Source organism: Balaenoptera musculus, chromosome 3 (assembly GCF_009873245.2).
Source record: "Balaenoptera musculus isolate JJ_BM4_2016_0621 chromosome 3, mBalMus1.pri.v3, whole genome shotgun sequence".
Lineage (NCBI taxonomy): Eukaryota > Metazoa > Chordata > Mammalia > Artiodactyla > Balaenopteridae > Balaenoptera > Balaenoptera musculus.
The window spans coordinates 65,796,891-65,816,947 of record NC_045787.1 but is presented as its reverse complement, the minus strand read 5'-3'; the positions used below and the strand labels follow the sequence as shown (position 1 = coordinate 65,816,947).

At 35.5% G+C, this 20,057-nt stretch overlaps 1 protein-coding gene across 2 annotated transcripts in view; it reads left to right on the top strand.

The window, feature by feature from the left end:
* The window catches only part of EDIL3 (EGF like repeats and discoidin domains 3), a 436,572-nt gene that overhangs the window by 268,247 nt on the left and 148,268 nt on the right, over positions 1–20,057 (top strand). For both annotated transcript variants that reach the window (XM_036849259.1, XM_036849260.1), the window contains one exon: positions 8,616–8,797. In XM_036849259.1, coding sequence (XP_036705154.1) covers positions 8,616–8,797 — 182 coding nt within the window. The remainder of the gene's footprint in view (positions 1–8,615; positions 8,798–20,057) is intronic.

Below are 20,057 nucleotides of genomic sequence, written 5' to 3'. Positions count from 1 at the left end.
GGAAAAAAATGACCAGATAGCTGATAATTGGATATGGGAGAGTGATTTATCTCTCAAATAAAAATCTGTTTGACATGCCAATCATATTGCTATAACAAAACATCAGAGGCAACACCTTGCAGTACTTATCCTTATATGCATTTACCAAAGACACTTAAAAGATGTAAATAACTTATAAGTGTGGAAAAGTGTCTTCTGCATAGCAGTGTTTGGATATTTACGTTTGGTTATTCGACTCATGTTTCTTGGAGCAACTGAATCCCACCTTTAGCATTTACCTTGGCATTATACCCCTTTTTAGCTCTTTCCTGTGCAGATGTATGTTTTGTCAGAAGGCAAGAATAGGTATACATCTGCAGGTTTTTGAATTGCAGGCTTTTGACTCTACAGACAAATGTTTCATCCAACCACGTTGTTATCTTCATAGTTGGTAGAAGATGAATTGTGTAGTGTAAGTGGAAGCCTGAGTACAAGTTACTGAAATCTTGCCTGGCTGCAAAAGTACATTCAGTGCTTGAAAAGCCCGTATGCTTTTCTCTTTTGAAAGAATATATCTTAAACAAACTAAAATGTGCTCTTTGATAGTCCTATGGCAATGCTGTTAGCTGTGATAGGATGATAATATTAGATTTGACTGACCTTTGTGAATTATCTCAATACAAATTTTGGCCTTTGAATACTAGAGTCCATTGACCCTGCTATTTAAATAACTCTATCATTCTGCATCAATATGCTCAAAAATTAGCTTGGGGAAATATTAATGGACAGTTTCCTATTCAAATTTAGCTTATTCATGAGTTTAATTTTTTCTGGAATTTAAAACAATTAATTTAAACTGATAGTACATCATAATTGACTTGAGATAATACAGTGTGAAGAAAAGCATAACCACATTTTACAGGAAAATAGCTAGATGGCTGAGAATTGAATTTGTAACTTTATGAAGGCTGGTTTTCATTCCAGATATTTCCCCTACCTCCAAGAGCTAATTCTTATATATTTCAAGTGTTCCAGCATACCAAGAAAGAATTTCTGATTTTAACACCCACCCAATATGTAGAATCCTTAGAGTGATAATATCTACATTAAGAAGATTAATTAAGTTTCAAGAAAGGAAGAGAAGTAACTCCAAAACAACAGTGATTTGTTTTAATGTATGTTAACCCACAATATTGAGAACTTCCAATTGTAAGGCACTGTGCTAAGTGCTTTGGAAACATAAATAATGCAAAAGGCATGGTTTCTACCTTTAAGAAGTGTATTATCTAAGAGAAAAACTATGCACAAATAGCTGTTCCTCATCATTGATCTCGGGCACCTCTGAGCTTCTCATTATTGAAAATAATACAGTTCTTAATAGAATGGGGAAAATTCTTTAGTGGCCACGTATCACAGAATCAATTTTCAAGATTGTGAAGAAAATTAGCATTTATCAAGGGTAAGCAGCCCATCTGATGCAAAGAAATAGAGTTTTCTCCAAGCTATACATTCATTTTATGTGAATTCCAAATGCGCTTAACTAATTTTTGGAAACCATTTTGATGATTTTTCAGCTACTGGTTTCCCTAAGCAATGTTACTGTGGCCATATGTGAAATCTATGTCTTGATACAAAGCAGCATTCTCTAAGTGTGGAGAGAAACAAACATCACCAAATGGGATTTTAACTCTAAGTCCTGTTAAGGTGATCACTTCCAGTGCAATGAGGAGTGGCTGGCTGACCCCAGCGTGCTCTTGAGGGGTTTGTGAGTGAAGGGAAGGCTGTGTTGTGCATGTCCACTTTCACATTCTCACACCATGTGCAGGGAGCTCCTTCCCATCTCCCTGATCTCCTACCACCAAACCAGTGCCTCCAAACCCTATTCCCGAGATCAGCCTTTCTTATACTTCCTGTCGTCGTTCTATCCCTTGTCCTCTTTCCTCTGACACCAGTCTGCAACACCAGCAAAATGATAGCCTGAGAGACATCAGCAAGTGTGTGTGGGGGGAGGGGCAGGGGGGGTGGGGCGGGGGCGAGCTTAAGTGACAAGACTCACAAGCAAAACATCTTCAGGCCTCCTGTTAACCTCTGAGCCCCAGTGTAAGGAATAGTGGCCTTGATCTCTCCCTCACCAATTTAGAACCCAGTATCAAAACAACTCCAAAATAGAGCAAACACTAGGAATAAAAGAAAGGCCTTGGTCCAGGTGGCACAGAGGGAAGTTTCTGTTTGAATCAGCATTTGCTTCTGCAGTATTGGAGGTCATCAGTAATTCCTTCGCCCATGCTCGTGTTCAGCACAATTATCGTGCTATGCTAAGCACAGGAGAGGTCTCACACTCCTGTAAGACGAGATGCCCAGAGAAGGAGAAGACTGGAGATGTTTAAAGATTTGTTTCTTACATGGCTTTAATTTGAAATCCTTTCATTCTGAAGATGTCTGGATACTGAGATAGAGCGAATGAAAGCAGTACGTTCCTGTTACAGATTCAGCCAAGCATCTCCCTTATTTGAAAGGCTTAATCAGCACACTCAGGAAGAAGACGTGAGACATCTTGAGGCACTGCTTCCTTGTCAGCTGAAAGATCAATAAAATGCAGACGCCATTCTTTGCCACGCTGCAGAAAATGAATTTGCAGAGTGAGAAGGACTTCACTTTGAAGCTATTTTATTTGCGCGTGAACTTGGCAAAGGCAGAGAAGTCGCTCTGGGGAGAGCATGTGAGGCTTGGCCCCAGCTGGCCCAGTTGCTTTTGCTCAGCCTGCCAGGTGACATCACTCACTTGCTCAGTTCATCTGAACAGCAGGGCCTCAGGTCAGAGACATTTCCAGGCCACTCAGACAATTCAGGCAAAGCAGTTATTTAACTGATTATGTAAATGACACCTAAAAGCCTCTGGTAATCATTGTTGATTGGACTCATTAATTTAGGATTATTGTTGAATCTGACAAAAGCAAGCTCAATACCAAAGATACATAAACACAGCTCTAATGGTCAGGAAATGTAGACCACCATGTCCTACTGCCATATTTGACAGTGATCAAATTGCCACTGGTCCCACTCTAGGGGTAACGGTGGACAATTTCAGAAATACCTGGTTGCTTTGTGGCAACTAGTTGAAAGAGAAGTAACCCACTTGACTGCCACTCCGTTTTTTTTTTTTTTTCCTTATGGAAGAAATGCGCTCCCTCTTCACTCAGCATATAAACAACTTCTAAAGGCTTCAGTATCTTTGTACACTTGAGAGACTAAGTGGAATAATTTTTTAATTTAAAAATAAATTACACAAATAAAATGTTACAATGTTAGCTGTAATTTTTACTGTTTATTTACCTTTTATATTTATTTTAAGATTAATTTTCTGCCAAGAATGAGGCTTGCTGCTGGGTACTATGTGGGATATAATCCCTGTCTACAAAGGGGCTCCCCATTTTGTGGGACAGCAGATGTACACACATGGATGAGCCGTGGGGCAAGGAAGTTCTGGGTGTGGCCTCAGCTTAGAGGCAGGTTTTCAATTTTCAATCCTGTCCCTGCAGCCTGGTTGATGTGAATCTAGCCCATAGGGTTCTGCATGGTAATAGCAGATGGGACTAAAACAGTTCCCCTCAAATGCAATCCACCAGCAAGAATAATTTTTGATAAAATTTTAAGGAAGGAATTAGATTCAAAGGTGTTAGTTGTGAGACATGGCCAATCCCTTAACTGGGAGCTACTATCTGCTATTTACTATCTGTTACCCTCGAAGATACTCCATTTCTCTCTTCCATTCTACATCTAATTAATACTAGCTCTGCTCAATTTTAACTTCTAAGTATGCTTTGAACTCTTCTTTTCCATTTCTCTTTCAGACCTGCATCATTTTTCACCTGGACCATGGTAGTAGCTTGCTATTTGGCCACAGTTTTGTCCCCTCTTAAGTCATTTATATTAAATGACAATATCACCATAGTTAGAATCCTTCAAAAGCTCCCCATCACTAATAGAATCAATTCTTCTCAGCAAAATAATCTAGGCTATCTCTGCTTCTCCATCCCATCGTTGACTATCCTCTGACCAGCCCGTCTTGGTCTAGTAATACTGATCTGCCTCTACTTCCCTAATCATACCAGGCTGTTTCCTATCTCTCTGTCTGCCCTCCCTTTCTTCTTCACTATGTTAATCCCTACTCTATTCCAGAAAGTCTTTCCCTGAAGCCCAAGCTGGCTTATAATTCCCTCTCCCATTCTCCCAGGGAATCCTGTGCATCCAACATCACAGCCTCTGCTCTATTATATTAAAATGTTTCCTTCAGGAAACCAGTACCGTAAATCTAGTGCAGTAGCTGACTCCTGCTTCTCACTCAGAGATCAGATTTATGTCACCTCTCAGAAAGGCCATCTCTGATCATCTCATACTCCCACCTGGTTCACCCTTTTTTTTCTTTCACTTATCACTTTATGGTATTTCCTTGTTTATTTAAGTGTTTGTATATAGTTTGTCTCTCCACTAGAATATGAACTCTGAGAGCTGAGACTTTTTCTGCCTTGTTCATCCCTGTATCTCCACTGCCTGGAAAAGTGCTTGGTATATAGTAGGCCTTTAATGAATATGCATTTTTCAAAACTGAATTTAATGAATGGAGAATGGATGGATGGATGGATGGATATATTGATGAATAGATGGGCATGTAGTAAGAGGTCAATAAATTAAAGACTGAATAAGCCTATCCATATTAGATAAGCAGTATATAGGCCAATAATGGTCGTAGGTCAATTTTTTAACACCTATAAAAGGACACAGACCACCATAATACCTCAATATTTACTTCTGTGACTCACTGCCACAGACTGTTGTCTACTATTTTAAGGTATCCCAATTTGTAAAAGCTCTGTCATATCCTGCATACCACTAGTAATATTCTACACGTTTCCTTCATGTTAATTTTCCTATCTTCTATCCTAGTATGTTTATGCACACATCCCCATATAAAAACACAGAAGAAAAAAAATTCAGAATCAACTTTTAAAGAATTACTGAACTCTTCACTCTATCAATTGACATTATTTTCTGTTTGTGCATAGAGCATTTGGCTTAAATTCCAGACTCATCTTTTATGAGTTTAGCTTCCCTCCTCAAAGGTTTCCTCATTTATGAAATAGGTGTGATAATCTTTTTTCCTTGAAATATTATTTTGATTATGTGAGGAAACACATGTGGATGCATTTTTCAAACTTCAGAATGCTCATCTAATATTGTTTTCCAAGTATCATTTCATATCCTTCCCTCACTTATGGATAGTGATAGCAGTGTATATCTCCATATTATCTTTCTTTTAAGCATCTTATTGTTTGCTGCTTAAGGTCAGTTAATCTTAGGAGTATAATCGTTTGCATTCTGAATTGCAACTCCTTCATTAGTTTTTATAACTGTTGCATTCAATAGGACATTGGGGAAGTGGATGGCACAGGCAAAAGGAAATTGGATTTTGAACCTTTTATTATGATGACATCCATTTGATTGTGGTCCAAATGATGAGTGAAGAAAAGCTGGTGTTGTGACAACTTTCCAGTGTGAAATAAAGTGTAAGAGTTGGATTTGCTTATTAGTTTGCTGTTTAGGAGAAAAAAAAAAGCCCCCAATATCAATATTCAGCACATATTTACTGGGCTCTTCTTGTGTACAAGCCAAGCCACTGTGAGCATCTAAGGATACAGCAGTGTAAGATCTGGTGCCTGCTCCACAGGAGCTAAAAGGCCAGGATCACCTCATCTCTAAAGAGAGAAATGCAAGTGGCCTTGTAGAACCAAGCTCATTATTCACAATTTATAGTCACAAAGGCAAAGCACTGTTTACCTTTCCTTACCTCACAGCTGGTGAATTAGGGGTCACCATGACCACAACTTTTAAAATGAGAAAAATTGAGGACCACTCAATTTTTAAGGAATTAAACTGATACCTCACAGACTCATGCTTTGGTCAAGAACCCCCCAGAGTCATGTTCCCTCTGCTGGGCTTTAGTGATCAACAACATAAAGTATAGTATGTAAGTGAATGTTACAAAACTTTATTTAAAAAAAAAAAAATTGTGGAATTGAGGACTGAGAAAAGAAATATTCATCAGTTTGACATCACAACAATGAGATAGCTCATGTGAAAATATTTTGTAAGCTGTGAAGCCCTATATAAATATAACATGCCAATATATTTTTTAAATTATATTTTATCTGAATGAATGACTATTGAGGGCATGACAAAGATTGGGAGCCTTATGGCAGAGTAAAAAATTGCAAATATATTTTTTAAATTGCTCATTGGTGTTTGGCCTATATGATAATGCAACAGTTCACAGCCACTGTGTTTGTTGATATAGTAGCTAATAAGGGGAGGTTGGTAGGTTGAGAGTGCTGACAAAGTAGACATACTGCATAGTGTAGTTTGAGGTCTAATTTTGTTTAAAATGGTTACAAATTCGGTGAAGATATCCAGTTCAGCATAACATCTTTAGAAGTAAACAACTAAATGGTACACAGTTCTTTCTAAGGCTAAGCAGTTTAATTAATCAAAGCTGGCTCTCTAACTCTGCCATGCCACTGACTGGCCTACAATAAATGGTCTCCCTGCCTGCTGCATTTTTCCATCCAAACATTGTACAAATCAAGGACAAGTATCCTTGAGACTCCTTTTAATGGCAATATTCTTAAAAAGCCAGGCTCCTGCAGTTGCTTAAAATCAAAGAGCATAATGAAAGTTTCTTAGTGCTTTTACGAAATCTGTAAAGATCTTGAAATTTGAAATGCAAAGCAAAGCAAGAGGCCAAAGACTCAACATTTGAGTTTTCAACGTTAATTTTTTAGGAATGCGGAAATCAGATTGTTATCAGTGGCTTCTAATACTGCTATTCTAAAAACGAATGGCTTCTTAATTTAATGACTTCAAAGTGATATAGTGCACCTCTATAAAGTGCTAAAGAGTGCTAAATACAATGCTTTAGAAAAGATCTTACTACCTAAATTTAACTTATCAAGTGAATGATTTGTCAACTGTCAATCACAGAGATGCAATTTTTGCTGTATTAATGTCATCTTTACTAATAACAACTGATTAAGATGATTACTTATCCACACATTTTCATTTTTATAAAAAGTGTTTAAAGGTTTTAAATTCATTGGGGAAATGTTAGTAAGTAATGTGCTTAGAACTACTTATTATCTGAGCTTGGAATAGAAAAAAGAAAACATGTTTACACTTAGTGAAAAAAATGGTTACCAGTGAGAAACATCTTTGTAACTTTTTAAAATATTATGGTCCAGTGGCAAAGTTCTTCCTTTCATATTTTCACTCTCAATCTGAGTGTAATCATTTAATTACTGATAATCATTAGACTTCAATAGTAATTAAAATCTAAAATATGCTTGGTAGCAATCACTGATCAAGTTGACTTATATACACTAACATTTAATAATAGCAGTACACTCCTTTCATATTTTCAGGAATTCTAGTATGTATTATAGTGTATTTTATAATAGAATTATCATATTTGTTTTACAAATCTAATTTTGCAATAAGTTGAATGTAGTATATGAAATGTTAATGAAATTAAGAAAACTAGGTATTACTTTTCATTATATCATATTACTTGTTCTGAATTTTCAAAACTGAATTCACAATAAATGTACTTTCTGGTGAAATTTTAGGGAATAATTAAGAAATTCGAATATATATGATATATAGTACATATATAATTTTTAGATTGATTTACCTTCATTTCTAATCTTAAAATCTAAAGACATTTGGTATCTGAGAACATATTATTTGAGTATATTATGCTTTAATCTTAGTATTTAAAATTTTTATTAGGAAATTTATCTTGAATTTCCAAGTTGCAAATTTAAAGAACAATAAAAGAAAAAAGCTAAAATGTCTGTGCAGAATCCCAATTGGTAGAGTTGTGGATTTCAAAATGTAAATATTTTAATATCTTGATTTACTGAGTGGTATTTATACGACTCTATATAATGTCTGAGTGCTTACCTGCTTACTCTATAAAAATAATTTGTCTATATATGTCCTGTTACTTATAACATATCACAAGTTATTATTATAATAATTTTAAATGTTGACAGATTTAAACATTGCCCTTTTTGTGGAAGCATAACTGACAGTGGTTATAAAAATTTAACTTAAGAAATTTATAGAGGTGAGAAATGCTAAGTCAGTATGAAAATGATTTTGATACAAACCTCAGATGTAGGCTAGTCAAGAAATAATGGATCAACAGATATTTATTAAGGAATTATGATTTGTGAGGCATACTAATGGGAATATAAAATATGAGAGAGACCTTTTAAGGACATTACACTTTTGTTAATGTGATCAGCAAAGGATAACAGTACATAATGCAGGATTGCAGTGCAGAATGGACGTGTCTGTTCAGGTGCCACCTTCAAAGCAAAGGAAGAAGAGCGTGGCATGAGGAGCAAGAATTATTTCCTTCATGTAGTGATCAGTAACAAATCCGTAAATTCCGAGGGGCTTGAATTGCATGATGGTCCACATTGAAATCACTTTAAAACTATCTCCCATCAAATCTAACAGCCATATTTTGATATGGATTATTTCTAATACATTCAATTTTTTTTCCTCATTTGTTCCCAGAATGCTCGGGCCCATTGGGAATTGAAGGTGGAATCATTTCAAATCAGCAAATCACAGCTTCATCTACCCACCGAGCTCTTTTTGGACTCCAGAAATGGTATCCCTACTATGCACGTCTTAATAAGAAGGGGCTTATAAATGCCTGGACAGCTGCAGAAAATGACAGATGGCCATGGATTCAGGTAACAGATGGGATGGAACAAGGTTACTGGCAAGGAATGACCAGAGTCATTTCACAAAGAAGATAGTGAGTGTCCAAAGTGTGACTTTTCTTCATGGTCACAGAGGAAAGGATGATTTAGCTAGAGTCCAAATGGGCTATAAACTCTGAAACTGTGGGAAACATGCACATTCCATTGGAAAGTGGGTTAAGAGGGTTAAAAATGTTAAAATTCTTGGGTTATAAATATGACAATCTTAAGGTACATATCAAAGAGGGAGGTTTTTACATATGCCATGTGTTCCTTAGTACTGTGTTAACATTTAGTAGCAACTTTTGATACTTCAAGAGTATAAAAATTATGTCTTTTCCTTCTCTGTCTTATTAGTAGTTCCATATGTGCAAATATAGAATATGCAATGGATTATGATAATACCTCAAAAGTCTTTAGCACCCTCTTTCAATAGCTGAGTGTGTTTCAATTCATACTCTATCATTTATTAGCATCAGTCAGCTATTTTTTTAAAACATGAGAAAACAATGACATACCAAGAGACTAAGTGATTTCCCAAAGATGTGATGGAGGGCAGTAATGCCTGCATCTTACATTTTATCTACTTAAATACTTTTTGAGCCCTTAGCTGAAGTGAGACAGGAAACTACCTATTTGGAGACAGAAAAGGTGATCAAACCATGATTTCTGTGAAAGATTATACCTCTGTTGGTGGGGAGCATGTTAACAACATCTAACAAGTCGTTGATGTGTGCTGAAGAGAGGGAAAATCCAGTATACCCTGGGGTCAGAGGAGGAAGTAATTAATTATCATGAGAAAGCCTCACTGGAAGATAGCTTTTAAGATAGGCCTTGGAAGATGGGCTTTCAGTAGAGACCAGATATCAAGGGAACTGCATGATCCAAGATGCTAGGTGAGAATCCGGGCAACGCCATGTAGAAAATCATGACCTGTGTTTAGGTTGCTAGAGGAACGCGTTCAAATTTAGTGTGCGAGTTCAGCACGCCGTAGGATTTATGAATACCAAAAGGTTTGGGCTTTATTCCATTGGAATAGGGAGTTATTACAGAATTTTGATTTGCTTAGGTAGCTGATCTGTTTTATCTGTTAACTACATAGTTTGAGTCCGAGGTAATTTTTAAGATAGGAATCCATGATGTGATGTTATAGCAGAAGATAGAGACTGCTTTATAGGCAGTTAATAGAAAGGGAAATTGATTTACGGCCAAGTAGTATGATCTCTGTAGTACTTTCAAAACAGGGCCAAAACCTCCTTCAGATATATCTTTGCTCAGATTTCTTATGAATTTTTACATATCCTGTATACATTTCTTTTATCTATATGGCTCCATGTGGTTGCCTGATATTCTTGTTTTGTTTTATGAATTTAATTTGCATGCATTTGCAGAAATTCCTTCTTAAGTTGCACATAATTTTTCTAATCTACAGCCACATGCACAAAGAAAATTCCAGAGTGGAAATGGCACCTTTGTACAGTTTTGATCATAGACTAATGAAGTTCCAGTTAAGTTTTAAATAAACACAAAACAACAAAAAATGCTTGTATTCTATGTGCTAAAAATCATTCCAGAGACCATTCTTTAAGTTGACCTTATGAAATGTATTTATAGGATTGAGGTCATGATAAAACTTTAGAAATTATGATTCATAGCAGAAATTGTAGAGCAATTGAGAGATAATGTCACAAGTTTGAATCAGGGTTTCTATTTGACAAATTGTTAGTGAGCGTCAGTGATTTCCTATTTCAGTAAACCATAAATAACACACTTAGACAGTTTTTTTCTCTGAGAACCACCTTATGATTGTTTTATGTCCTGATTTTTCATTTATTTTGTCACGGTTTATTGCCTACTTAACACTGCAGAAGTCTTTCAGAGTGTGAATGAATTTTAAATTTTCTTTATCCCAGTGATTATAGGTAGAAATAACCTCAGTGAAACAGGATAGTGGTAGACTCTTAGAGGAACTTAGATTAAATATAACTTTATCAACCTAGGTAGAATAATTAAATACTTCTTTTAAGGGCAGTCTTTTACTATTATTACTATGGTTATTATTATTTTTCTTTTGGTGTGAAGATGATAACTCTTAGAGAAAAACAAGTAAAAGTAAAATAAAAGGGTTTATATTAGATGAGGAAATCTTGCATATGATGGGAGGAAAACTGAAAACTCACCATTGTTATTCAATACATACTTCATGATTGTGTTCAGAGTATTATGTTATTATATTCTCTAATAACATCTTATTTTCTAAGTTATTTTTCTAAAAAGAAAACGTGTATCCCTTTCTTAAAGGAAAACCGTGTCTAGGAGGCTCTGGGAAGTCTAATTATGTACCAAATATTCTTTGTTTGAGCATTAGTAATTTCCCTTGTCATTTAATTCTTTTATTTATATTCAGTCCTTCAAATGAAACATTTGAGTACTTTACTTAAACTCACTTATAATGAGCACAGTATTCCCCTAATCTTTCAGGTGTATGAGACACATGCCCTAATTAGTATTCAATTTCATTTTCTTCCTTGTCTTGATGAAATGAAAATTGAAATGGCCATTTTTAAATTTACACACTCAGCATGCAATTATGGATAGTACCACAATATTCGTAATTGGTTCTGAATTTAAGGGGTTAGTGCAGTAAATTCAGTTAAACAAAAAGCTTTTTTTTTCTTATTTTTTTTTCAAGTTTTTCTGACCTTTATTTCCTCACCCAGATTTTTTTCCATGTAATAAATAACCACCACCTTCAACACTAACTGGGTCATTAGCACCCTGGAATATCAATTTCCCTTTTGACTGATATGTCAGAAATAACAACTTTGCACAATTATGGAAATATGCCTTGTAATATATAAAAATTAAAAGCTTATCTAAACCTTCTGGGAACTTTGCTCACTGAATCAGATCAGCCAGGATGATTATTTATTATTTATTTTAAAAGATAAATATTTTCTACTCCTGTTATTTTTCTCTTCTTTTTTTATAGCTACATGTAGTTTTCATTTATTGTTTGTTATTTTTTTTCTTTTAATTTCCAAGGTGATTTTGTTTGTATATGTTCTTTCTGGGATGCATATACATTGGATTTCCAGGCATTTATTTATTCATCTGTTCGACAAACATTTACTAAATGAGTGTCTACCCTGTGGTCTGTTCTCTATTGGGCACTAGAAAAAAGATAGTATTTGCCTTCGCAATGCTTTCAATCTAGGATATAGAAAAGTAAGTAAACATAATAGTATAACATGTGTAGCCTGGTCTTACATCATCTGCTAACCATTCTATTTGAACCATAATATTTTATTATATCCAAACAGTCTATTTTTAATAGAGCTTTTGTTAAACTAAAAACTAGTTTGGCATATTTATAGAATATGAAAGGAGAGAAATTCCCATTACACTATGTATTACATAGCTATATTATTATATGCTGATCTATTTGATGGGTATATTAAGGCAAAGCCATAATTTTCCTTTGAAAGTTAATTTACCAGTAGTTGTTTCAGTGCTAGTATTTTATCACAGAAAAATAGATCTTGATCTATTTTAAATAATTCATTACCCTTTTGGAAAATGTGAATATGAACTTAATATGTTCCTTTTCTATATCCCACAGAGTTTAGTGGGTGGGGGGGGCAGGGTGAGTAGTTATTTCTCAAACTTTAATGTGCCCAGGAATCACATAGGTCACTGGATAAAAATTAAAACTTCTGAATTGTCCCACAGACCTATTTATTGCAGGTCATCCTCAGACTACACTGTAAAAACAGGGCTCATCAGCTCATAAAGTCTGGTTTTGTACTGCCTGAGATACATTAAAAATAAATAAATAAAATGCACTTTTGCTTGATGATCTGAGCACTTAGTTGTTGGAACTGCAAGTAGTGATAACTGCATGGGTGGGAGGAGAGGAAACAACAGTGAAGAAAAATGAAGAAGAGTAGTAGGAATTATGTGACCCGCAAAAAGTCTGTAAACCAGAGGGAGGCAAAACCATGTTGTATGTCCTAGTCAGAAATGCATCCCCCCTTTAGCAGCAATTCCTAAGTAGTCATTATTCATTAGTCATAAAGTTTGTAAGTATTTTCAGCAGTTAGTGTTCTTAAATGGCTATTAGATTCTTCTTTGTTAGAAAAGTTTAAATACCCAAAAGCAAGACCATCTGACTTCTGCATTTTAAACAAAATAATAGTTAGTGTAGAATACATGGACCCAAAAGAGACTTATGTGAGCACAAGTTATGTTACAAGTTCACATTTCTGGAATATAAATTCCGTATGTGGTGGGGTTTTTTAAACTTTGTGAACTAGGTATTTAAAATGCTGCAAAAAATAGAGTAATCATGTATTTCATTTCAAAAGCCTATATATAATATGTTTGAAGACTTTTGGTACTTATAGGCACCTGGAGCTCCTTGAAACACAAAAACCGTTTTTAAAATCATAAAATTAAAAAGTTGATTTTTTTTTCCAGCTTGTTTTCTAGTTACAGAACCTGAATTGCACAGAATCGAATCTGTCTTTACTACATCTTCATTCAAGTAGAATATGTTTTAGCCTGTTTTTTTCCTGAAAAAACTACATTCTCAGATACACTCCCATTCATACTAAACATCTCTCTAAGGTTAATTACATCTAGACATTAATATATTGCTTCTAATCATCTTTGTTTAAAATAGTAACCTTGTATGGAAAATTACTATTTTCCTTTAAGTTGTTTATTAGAAATGAGCTTCCACACATAGTTGTGTATGCTTTTAAAAATGTTACTTTTTAATGTTTAAAAACAAAAAGGCACTTAACATTAAGTAAAAATGACATGATGCATCTTTACTGAAATATATTATATTGATATATTTATCAATATACTTATTGATAAATAAATATATTGATAATAAATATATTATCAATATATAATATTGACAATAAATATAGTTAGTCTCTAATTATTTGGTCATTTACCACATTTATACTAATACTAGTGCATATTGCTTGCTTATTTGCTTTAATGGATGTGTTTTGGATCTTAACTCCAGATTCTCTGAGCTATGGAATAGATGACTAACCAGATAGCAATTGTTCTCTAATATAAAAGAAGCTGCATTGGGAATCTCTTCTCTTTCCTCTAAGCTGCTTCCTCTCTTTCAGCACCCAAGACCTCATTGACCTGGATTTCTTGCTGTTGCTCAACTTCACCTGGCTGTTTGCTGCTGTTGTGGTTAGGCACATACACTTCATGGTTTTTCTATTGACCATCTACCAACCTTCTTTAGATTCAGCTCCTTTATTGCCTTTTCTATAAAGTGATTCCTGAAATTCCTGCTTTTTATCTCCAAAGCCATAAGTGACTACACTGTCCTTTTTTCCCACTCTGACAACTATATGTTTCAATCATAGCAGCTAATATACTTAACATAAAAGGGTCTTTGTTTACCTTTCTCCTATATCACTTGAGAGTTAGTATTACACCTGATTTAAGTCTATTTCCATAGCACCTTGAATTAAAAAAAAAAACAAACTGTGTTGGATAGATACAGATAATTGATAGAAGAAAAGAGACTATTGAACAAAATAGATGGGAGAGAAATAGTGGTTGTTTTCACATGGTAATCATACTGCACTGAGTGGTACTGAGAATGTCCAAACAACTTAGCTCATCTCTATGTTCAGCTGTTATATACTTACATGTGAATTGTGCCCTCTAAGCATGATCCCATTGGTGCCATATATGCTACATCTCTCCACAATATAAGGAATTCCTCACGCATCTGGGCAGAAGAGGAATCAAGCTTTCTGTAATTCCAGTGGCCCATACTTTCCTCCGTACCCACTGCAAACCACTTTTATATGCAACGTTAGATGAGCGTGGGTAATATTTGTAAGGTGTTTGCCAGGAAGTCTGCTAATTAAACCCTGAGTGCCAAACACCAAAATTTTCATCTTCTCCTATCCTGGTTATGTTTTGTTCCAGAAATGTTAAAGAAAAAATGTCTATTTTAACTTCTTGCAAAATTTTTATAAGTTGTTATTATAATCACACCACCAGAGTTTGAAACTTTAGACATTACTGTTGTTAAAATAATCATATTATTTTAATGTCTCTCTTAGTCTCTCTCTAAGATTAATTTACCATAGAAAAACATTTAAAGTACTAGTATTTCCCAACCTTATGCTATGTCATTTTTGCCCTTACAGAAATGTCAAAAAAACCCAACTAAATGTATTACTATTATTCATAAAATATAGACTATGAAGAGTTCCAGGGAGTTGTTTTAACACAATTTTTAGCATCTATTAAACTGTTAGTAGATAATTCAGTAAAACACTCATATATAAAAGACTTTTTCATTATACGTACTTGCTATACATTTTGGCCATGAGAAAAACATTTCCAACTTATCTTCTGTATTTACAAAGGTTGAGATTTTAAATGTCTTGTGGTTCGTTTAGTTCCCAATGTCTCATGAATATTACCAGAGTGATTTTTTTTTTTTTTTTTTTTTTTTTAGTTTATGATACTGGTAGATTGAAATGGAGACCATCTGAATTGATTGAAAATAACTCTCTGTCAAGGAAAAAACAAAACATTCAAAGTTTAATATCTCTGGTTTTCCAATCTACCTTGATCTCCTTGGCAAACTTACTCTGGTTCCCTCTTCAAATCTCTTCACGTGACCATCTGGGCAGCCTCTGGGCTATATATCCCAATTTCTGGCACTTAGGACTAAAGGAGACAGAACCCTAAGTTCTTATCATCTTTCAGAGTTTCTAGTAACTTTGCTCCGATGTTACCAAACGCGCTCGTGAACGTGAGTCTGCCGTGCCTGTGGATCCAGCTTCAATCCGAGGTGTTAACCATGCTTATGAGACCTGCCCATGGGAGATTTTGCTTATGAGTCCGCATCAGCTACTGCCTCCAATGCAACAGTTTGTTCTGAAAGGGCTGCAGCAGCACCTCTTGCAAGGGCAGAGGAGGGCTACTGGCAGCCTGTCCTGAGTCCTCAGGCGGGGTAGAAAGGCCGAGAAGCAAGGGGAAAAGTGAGAGTCTGAGCTAAAGGTGTGATTGTCTCTTTATGTTTATCGTCTGGGAACTAGTGGGATTACTATTTGGACTGAGCTGAAGGAAACCCTTATTTCCACTGTAGACACTGAACAAATTTATTCTGCCCCAAGGCCTCACTGAAAACCTCCTTGTGTTGAAAATGTGACCAAGTACCAAGCCACTTGGCCTGATTCTGAAAGCTTTAGTTTTTTGAGACAGTAATTAACTTGAAACCATTTCAATTTGGGGGATTCGGTTGTTGTTTAAAACTAACTGAATGTGGTTAGATGTAAGTGCAGAAAAAGTTACTCTAGTCACTTATACTTTGGATCCAGCTGAGTCTCATTATCCATACTATTATGTATTAGCTTGAAAATCATCTAACAGCTAGCACTATATGCTGTTTCAACTACTTGGTGTATATTGAATCCATAATTCCATGTAATTGGTATTGTTCTTATACCCATTAGTCAGATAGGGACATCTAGGCACGCAACGATAAATTGTCCAAATTGACTCATCTAGTAAATTGCATAGTTGTGATGTAAACACAGACAGCTTGTGTGAGAGGCCAGCGCTAAGCCGTTCCTAACCTCTGTACTATCCTTAACTTTGAAAGCTCTTGGAAGTGCCCTTTTATTTATTTATTTATTTTTTGGAGGTACGGGGTGGGCACTGGTAGTGGGTATGGGGGGAGTCTTGGATTTTCTTAAAGCTTTATAAAGTAGCTATTGTATTTTATAAAATTTATATCTGCACATAAGCAAGCAGTGCACCTCTAGGCTGGGGCAGTAGTTCTCAAATGTCAACTACATAAAAATTACCTGGAGAGCTTTTTAAATATGGTCCCCATCCTTAGAGTTCCTGGATTAATAGGTGAGAGTTGGAACCCAGGGGACTACATAATAAGCAGACACCTCAGGTGGATTGTGGTAGCGGTGATTCTTAGGAAAAAAAGTAGTAATCGCTACCCTGATGGAGCTCACAGTCTAGCAAGAGAGATATACTTCTCCTTGAATGTGCCCCTTTCACTATTAGAAGCAACTTAATTAAATAAAGATGTTGGAGGATAGTATATTGTTCTTCCAAATGAGACATCAGTGTGGGATATTTTAAAGTAATGGATGGCATCAAGACATCACAATTCTGAGACCTAACTACTTAAGCTGCTTTGGTGATATTTTATTATTAAGCTGCCTGTTTGAGTTGTCTGCCTTAAGTGGAATCCCCATTCCTCCATGAACTGGAAATAGTAATGCTTAATCGTTTTCAAAGGATTTTTGCCTATGACGTGAGACCTTCAATAATTAAGTCATAATTAAATAGTAAAAGGGTCGTAAAATATCCACATCTCTGGAAGACCAGGCTTTAAATGTTTTATTTTCAAATCCTCAGCTGGGTCTTAGGAGTCTTTAAGGAAGAATTACTTATTTTCTATGCAACCAGAGTATAATGAAAACATCAAAAAGCCATTTACATTTTAATTATTAAAGGTGAATTTAGTATATTCACCATTTTTGAGGATGACATTGAAGAGCTTATTCCAGACGGAAGGAACAGGATGAACAAAGTCACAAAGGAGATGGAGGGAACTCAAGGTACCACAGGGACTGGTTTATTATACTGAAAATTTGGGTACATGTCGGCGGGGAGGGGGGGCGGGAGGGTGCGGAATAAGAGGATAAGGGTCTACAAAGGTAAGGAGACATCAGAAGGTGAAATACATCAATACTGGATGAAGGTGGCACTTGATGGTTATTGAAGAGTTTTCAGCAGGTTATTAATACTGTCAGAACTAGAGTTTAGGAAGGTGGCATGTCAGTGGTGTGGTGCGTGTTATGTGTACACAACACAAAGCCTAGTGCTAACGAGGCTTTTAGTAAAATTTTATTGAATAAATGCTGTGTTTAATGCAGAGGTGAGTCTAGGAGCAGGCACACCAGTTGAGAGGCTTTTATCGCTAACTGCCCAGAGGAGGACCTGAATGAGACTGGCAGCTGTTGAAATAAAAATAAAAGATCAAACTGTAAGAGGGTTTGAGGGTGCATCACTGACAACGGATTCAACTGTGTGTTATGGGAGGGGAGGGAGGAAAAAAGTAAGAAAAATTAAATTCCAGGGTTTTGAGCCTGAGCATGATTTTGGTACCATTAACAGAAATGTAGAAATCAGGAAAAGGAGTTGGTCTGCTTGGAAAATGATGCGTATATTTTGGGCCTCAGTGATTTACCTAGAGAAAATAATATCCAGCATAAAGCTGGAAAAGTGAGTTTGTTCTGTATAGAAAGTAGAAGTGGATCAAGTGGACACCACCGCCAAGTGACACGCTTCCTTATTACCACTGGTCACTTTGAGTCACAAGGCCATGCCTGTCCACAGAGTTGAAGTAGATTTTTGAGGGGACAGATGAGAACTCTAAAATAGAGTATCCTCCCACAGAGGTAAAAGTCTCTCTCTCTTCTATTTCCATTTTCATCAAAACAGTGTATAAGACCATAGCTTACCTGGGAGCACCATTGCACAGGACCCTTTGGAAGAAAAGAGCTGAACTTTGAGCTTGGGGATAAGTGTATTCATTCTACACATTAACGCCTTTTTCAGGACATTTCATTTCTGTACTATATGTTGGTTACATTTTCTCCATGTATTTGTTTTTAATGTTGTTATTGCTGTGGCTGCTGCTTTTTTCCCCTAAATTGATATATTTAATTAGAATAGTAGCTGTTTCAACTTAACATTGGTGTACTTAGTATAGATTGTTTTATTTTGTTGTTATTTTGGTCCTTGAAAAAATAACAAAGATCTCCTTTTTTTTTTTCCCACAAATGGGCTCTCAGATTTTTGCTTGTATTATGTGTTTAATGCTACTTTAAGTGTGAAGTATTCTTCTCTGAGTTTATAATAACAGGCTATATTTTCATTTTTCAGATTAAAAAGAAAGCTATGTTAAACTCAGGTCTCCTTAGTTACTATCATTAGCACTACTATGAGAGTGAGTGCTGAATTTCAAAAGCAGATGTAAATGTTTCTTAGTTTTCCTAGCAGGAACCCAACCTAAGCCAGTATTTTTTTTTTTTTTAATTTTTAAAATTTTTATTTTATACTGGAGTATAGTTGATTAACAGTGTTGTATAGACTTATTTTTTAGAGCAGTTTTAGGTTCAGAGCAAAACTGAGAGGAAGGTACAGAGATTTCCCATATATCCCCTGCCCCCAGACATCCCCTATTATCAGTGTCCCCCACCAGAGTCATACATTTGCTACAGTTGATGAAACAACCTTGACACATCATTATCACCCAAAGATCATAGTTTCCATTAGGGTTCAATCTTGATATTGTATGGTCTGGACAAACATATAATGACATGTATCCACCATTATAGTTTCATACAGAGTAGTTTCATTGACCTAAAAATCCCCTGTGCTCCACCTATTCATCTCTCCTTCCCTCTCCCAAATCCCTGTATTTTTACATATTGGTAGCTTTCAAGAAGTTCTTCCAAGTGACTATCTTGTAAAACAAAACAACAAATAGGACATTTTGATATTGCCAATGGATCTTAGCTTTTCTTTTCTTAGGAGCATTAACCCAGATTTGGAAAGATGTATGTAAATGTTGAAAGAAGAGTACATTACAAATTTTTTAGAATGTTTTCCTTAGTTTCGAATCTGCTGTAGATGAATCAGTATTTATTTAGCAGCTCCTATTTGCAAGAAACTATTTGGGCAATAGACACATTTTCTGAGCCTATGTGGAGCTTATTTAAGTAAAGAAAACATGTTAGATGATCTTATGCAAAAAAATTTTACTTCATTGTGTGGACATTTGAGAGGGAAAAAAAAAAGCTGTTTGATTTAATTCAATGAATAATTGAACTCAACGATGTGCTCTGGGAAGTGTGGAGAATTTATTCTGAGTTCCAGCCACATGGGACTTCTTGAAGGGTATTCCCTTCTACTTCCTAGGCTTGGCAAAAACATCTTCCAAAGTGACCTCCAACTCCCTTTTAATTAATAAATTCATTCATTCATTCATTCATTCATTCAGTATATTCACTGAGCATTTCCCACGTGCCAATTTCTCTTCTAGAGGCAAGTTTATCAAGGAAGCTTTCCCTGACTCAACTCTTCACCCTAGACTAGATACAGTTCTCATAATATATGTTCTTACAACTTCTTATTCTTTTTTGCTTGTTGCTTATAA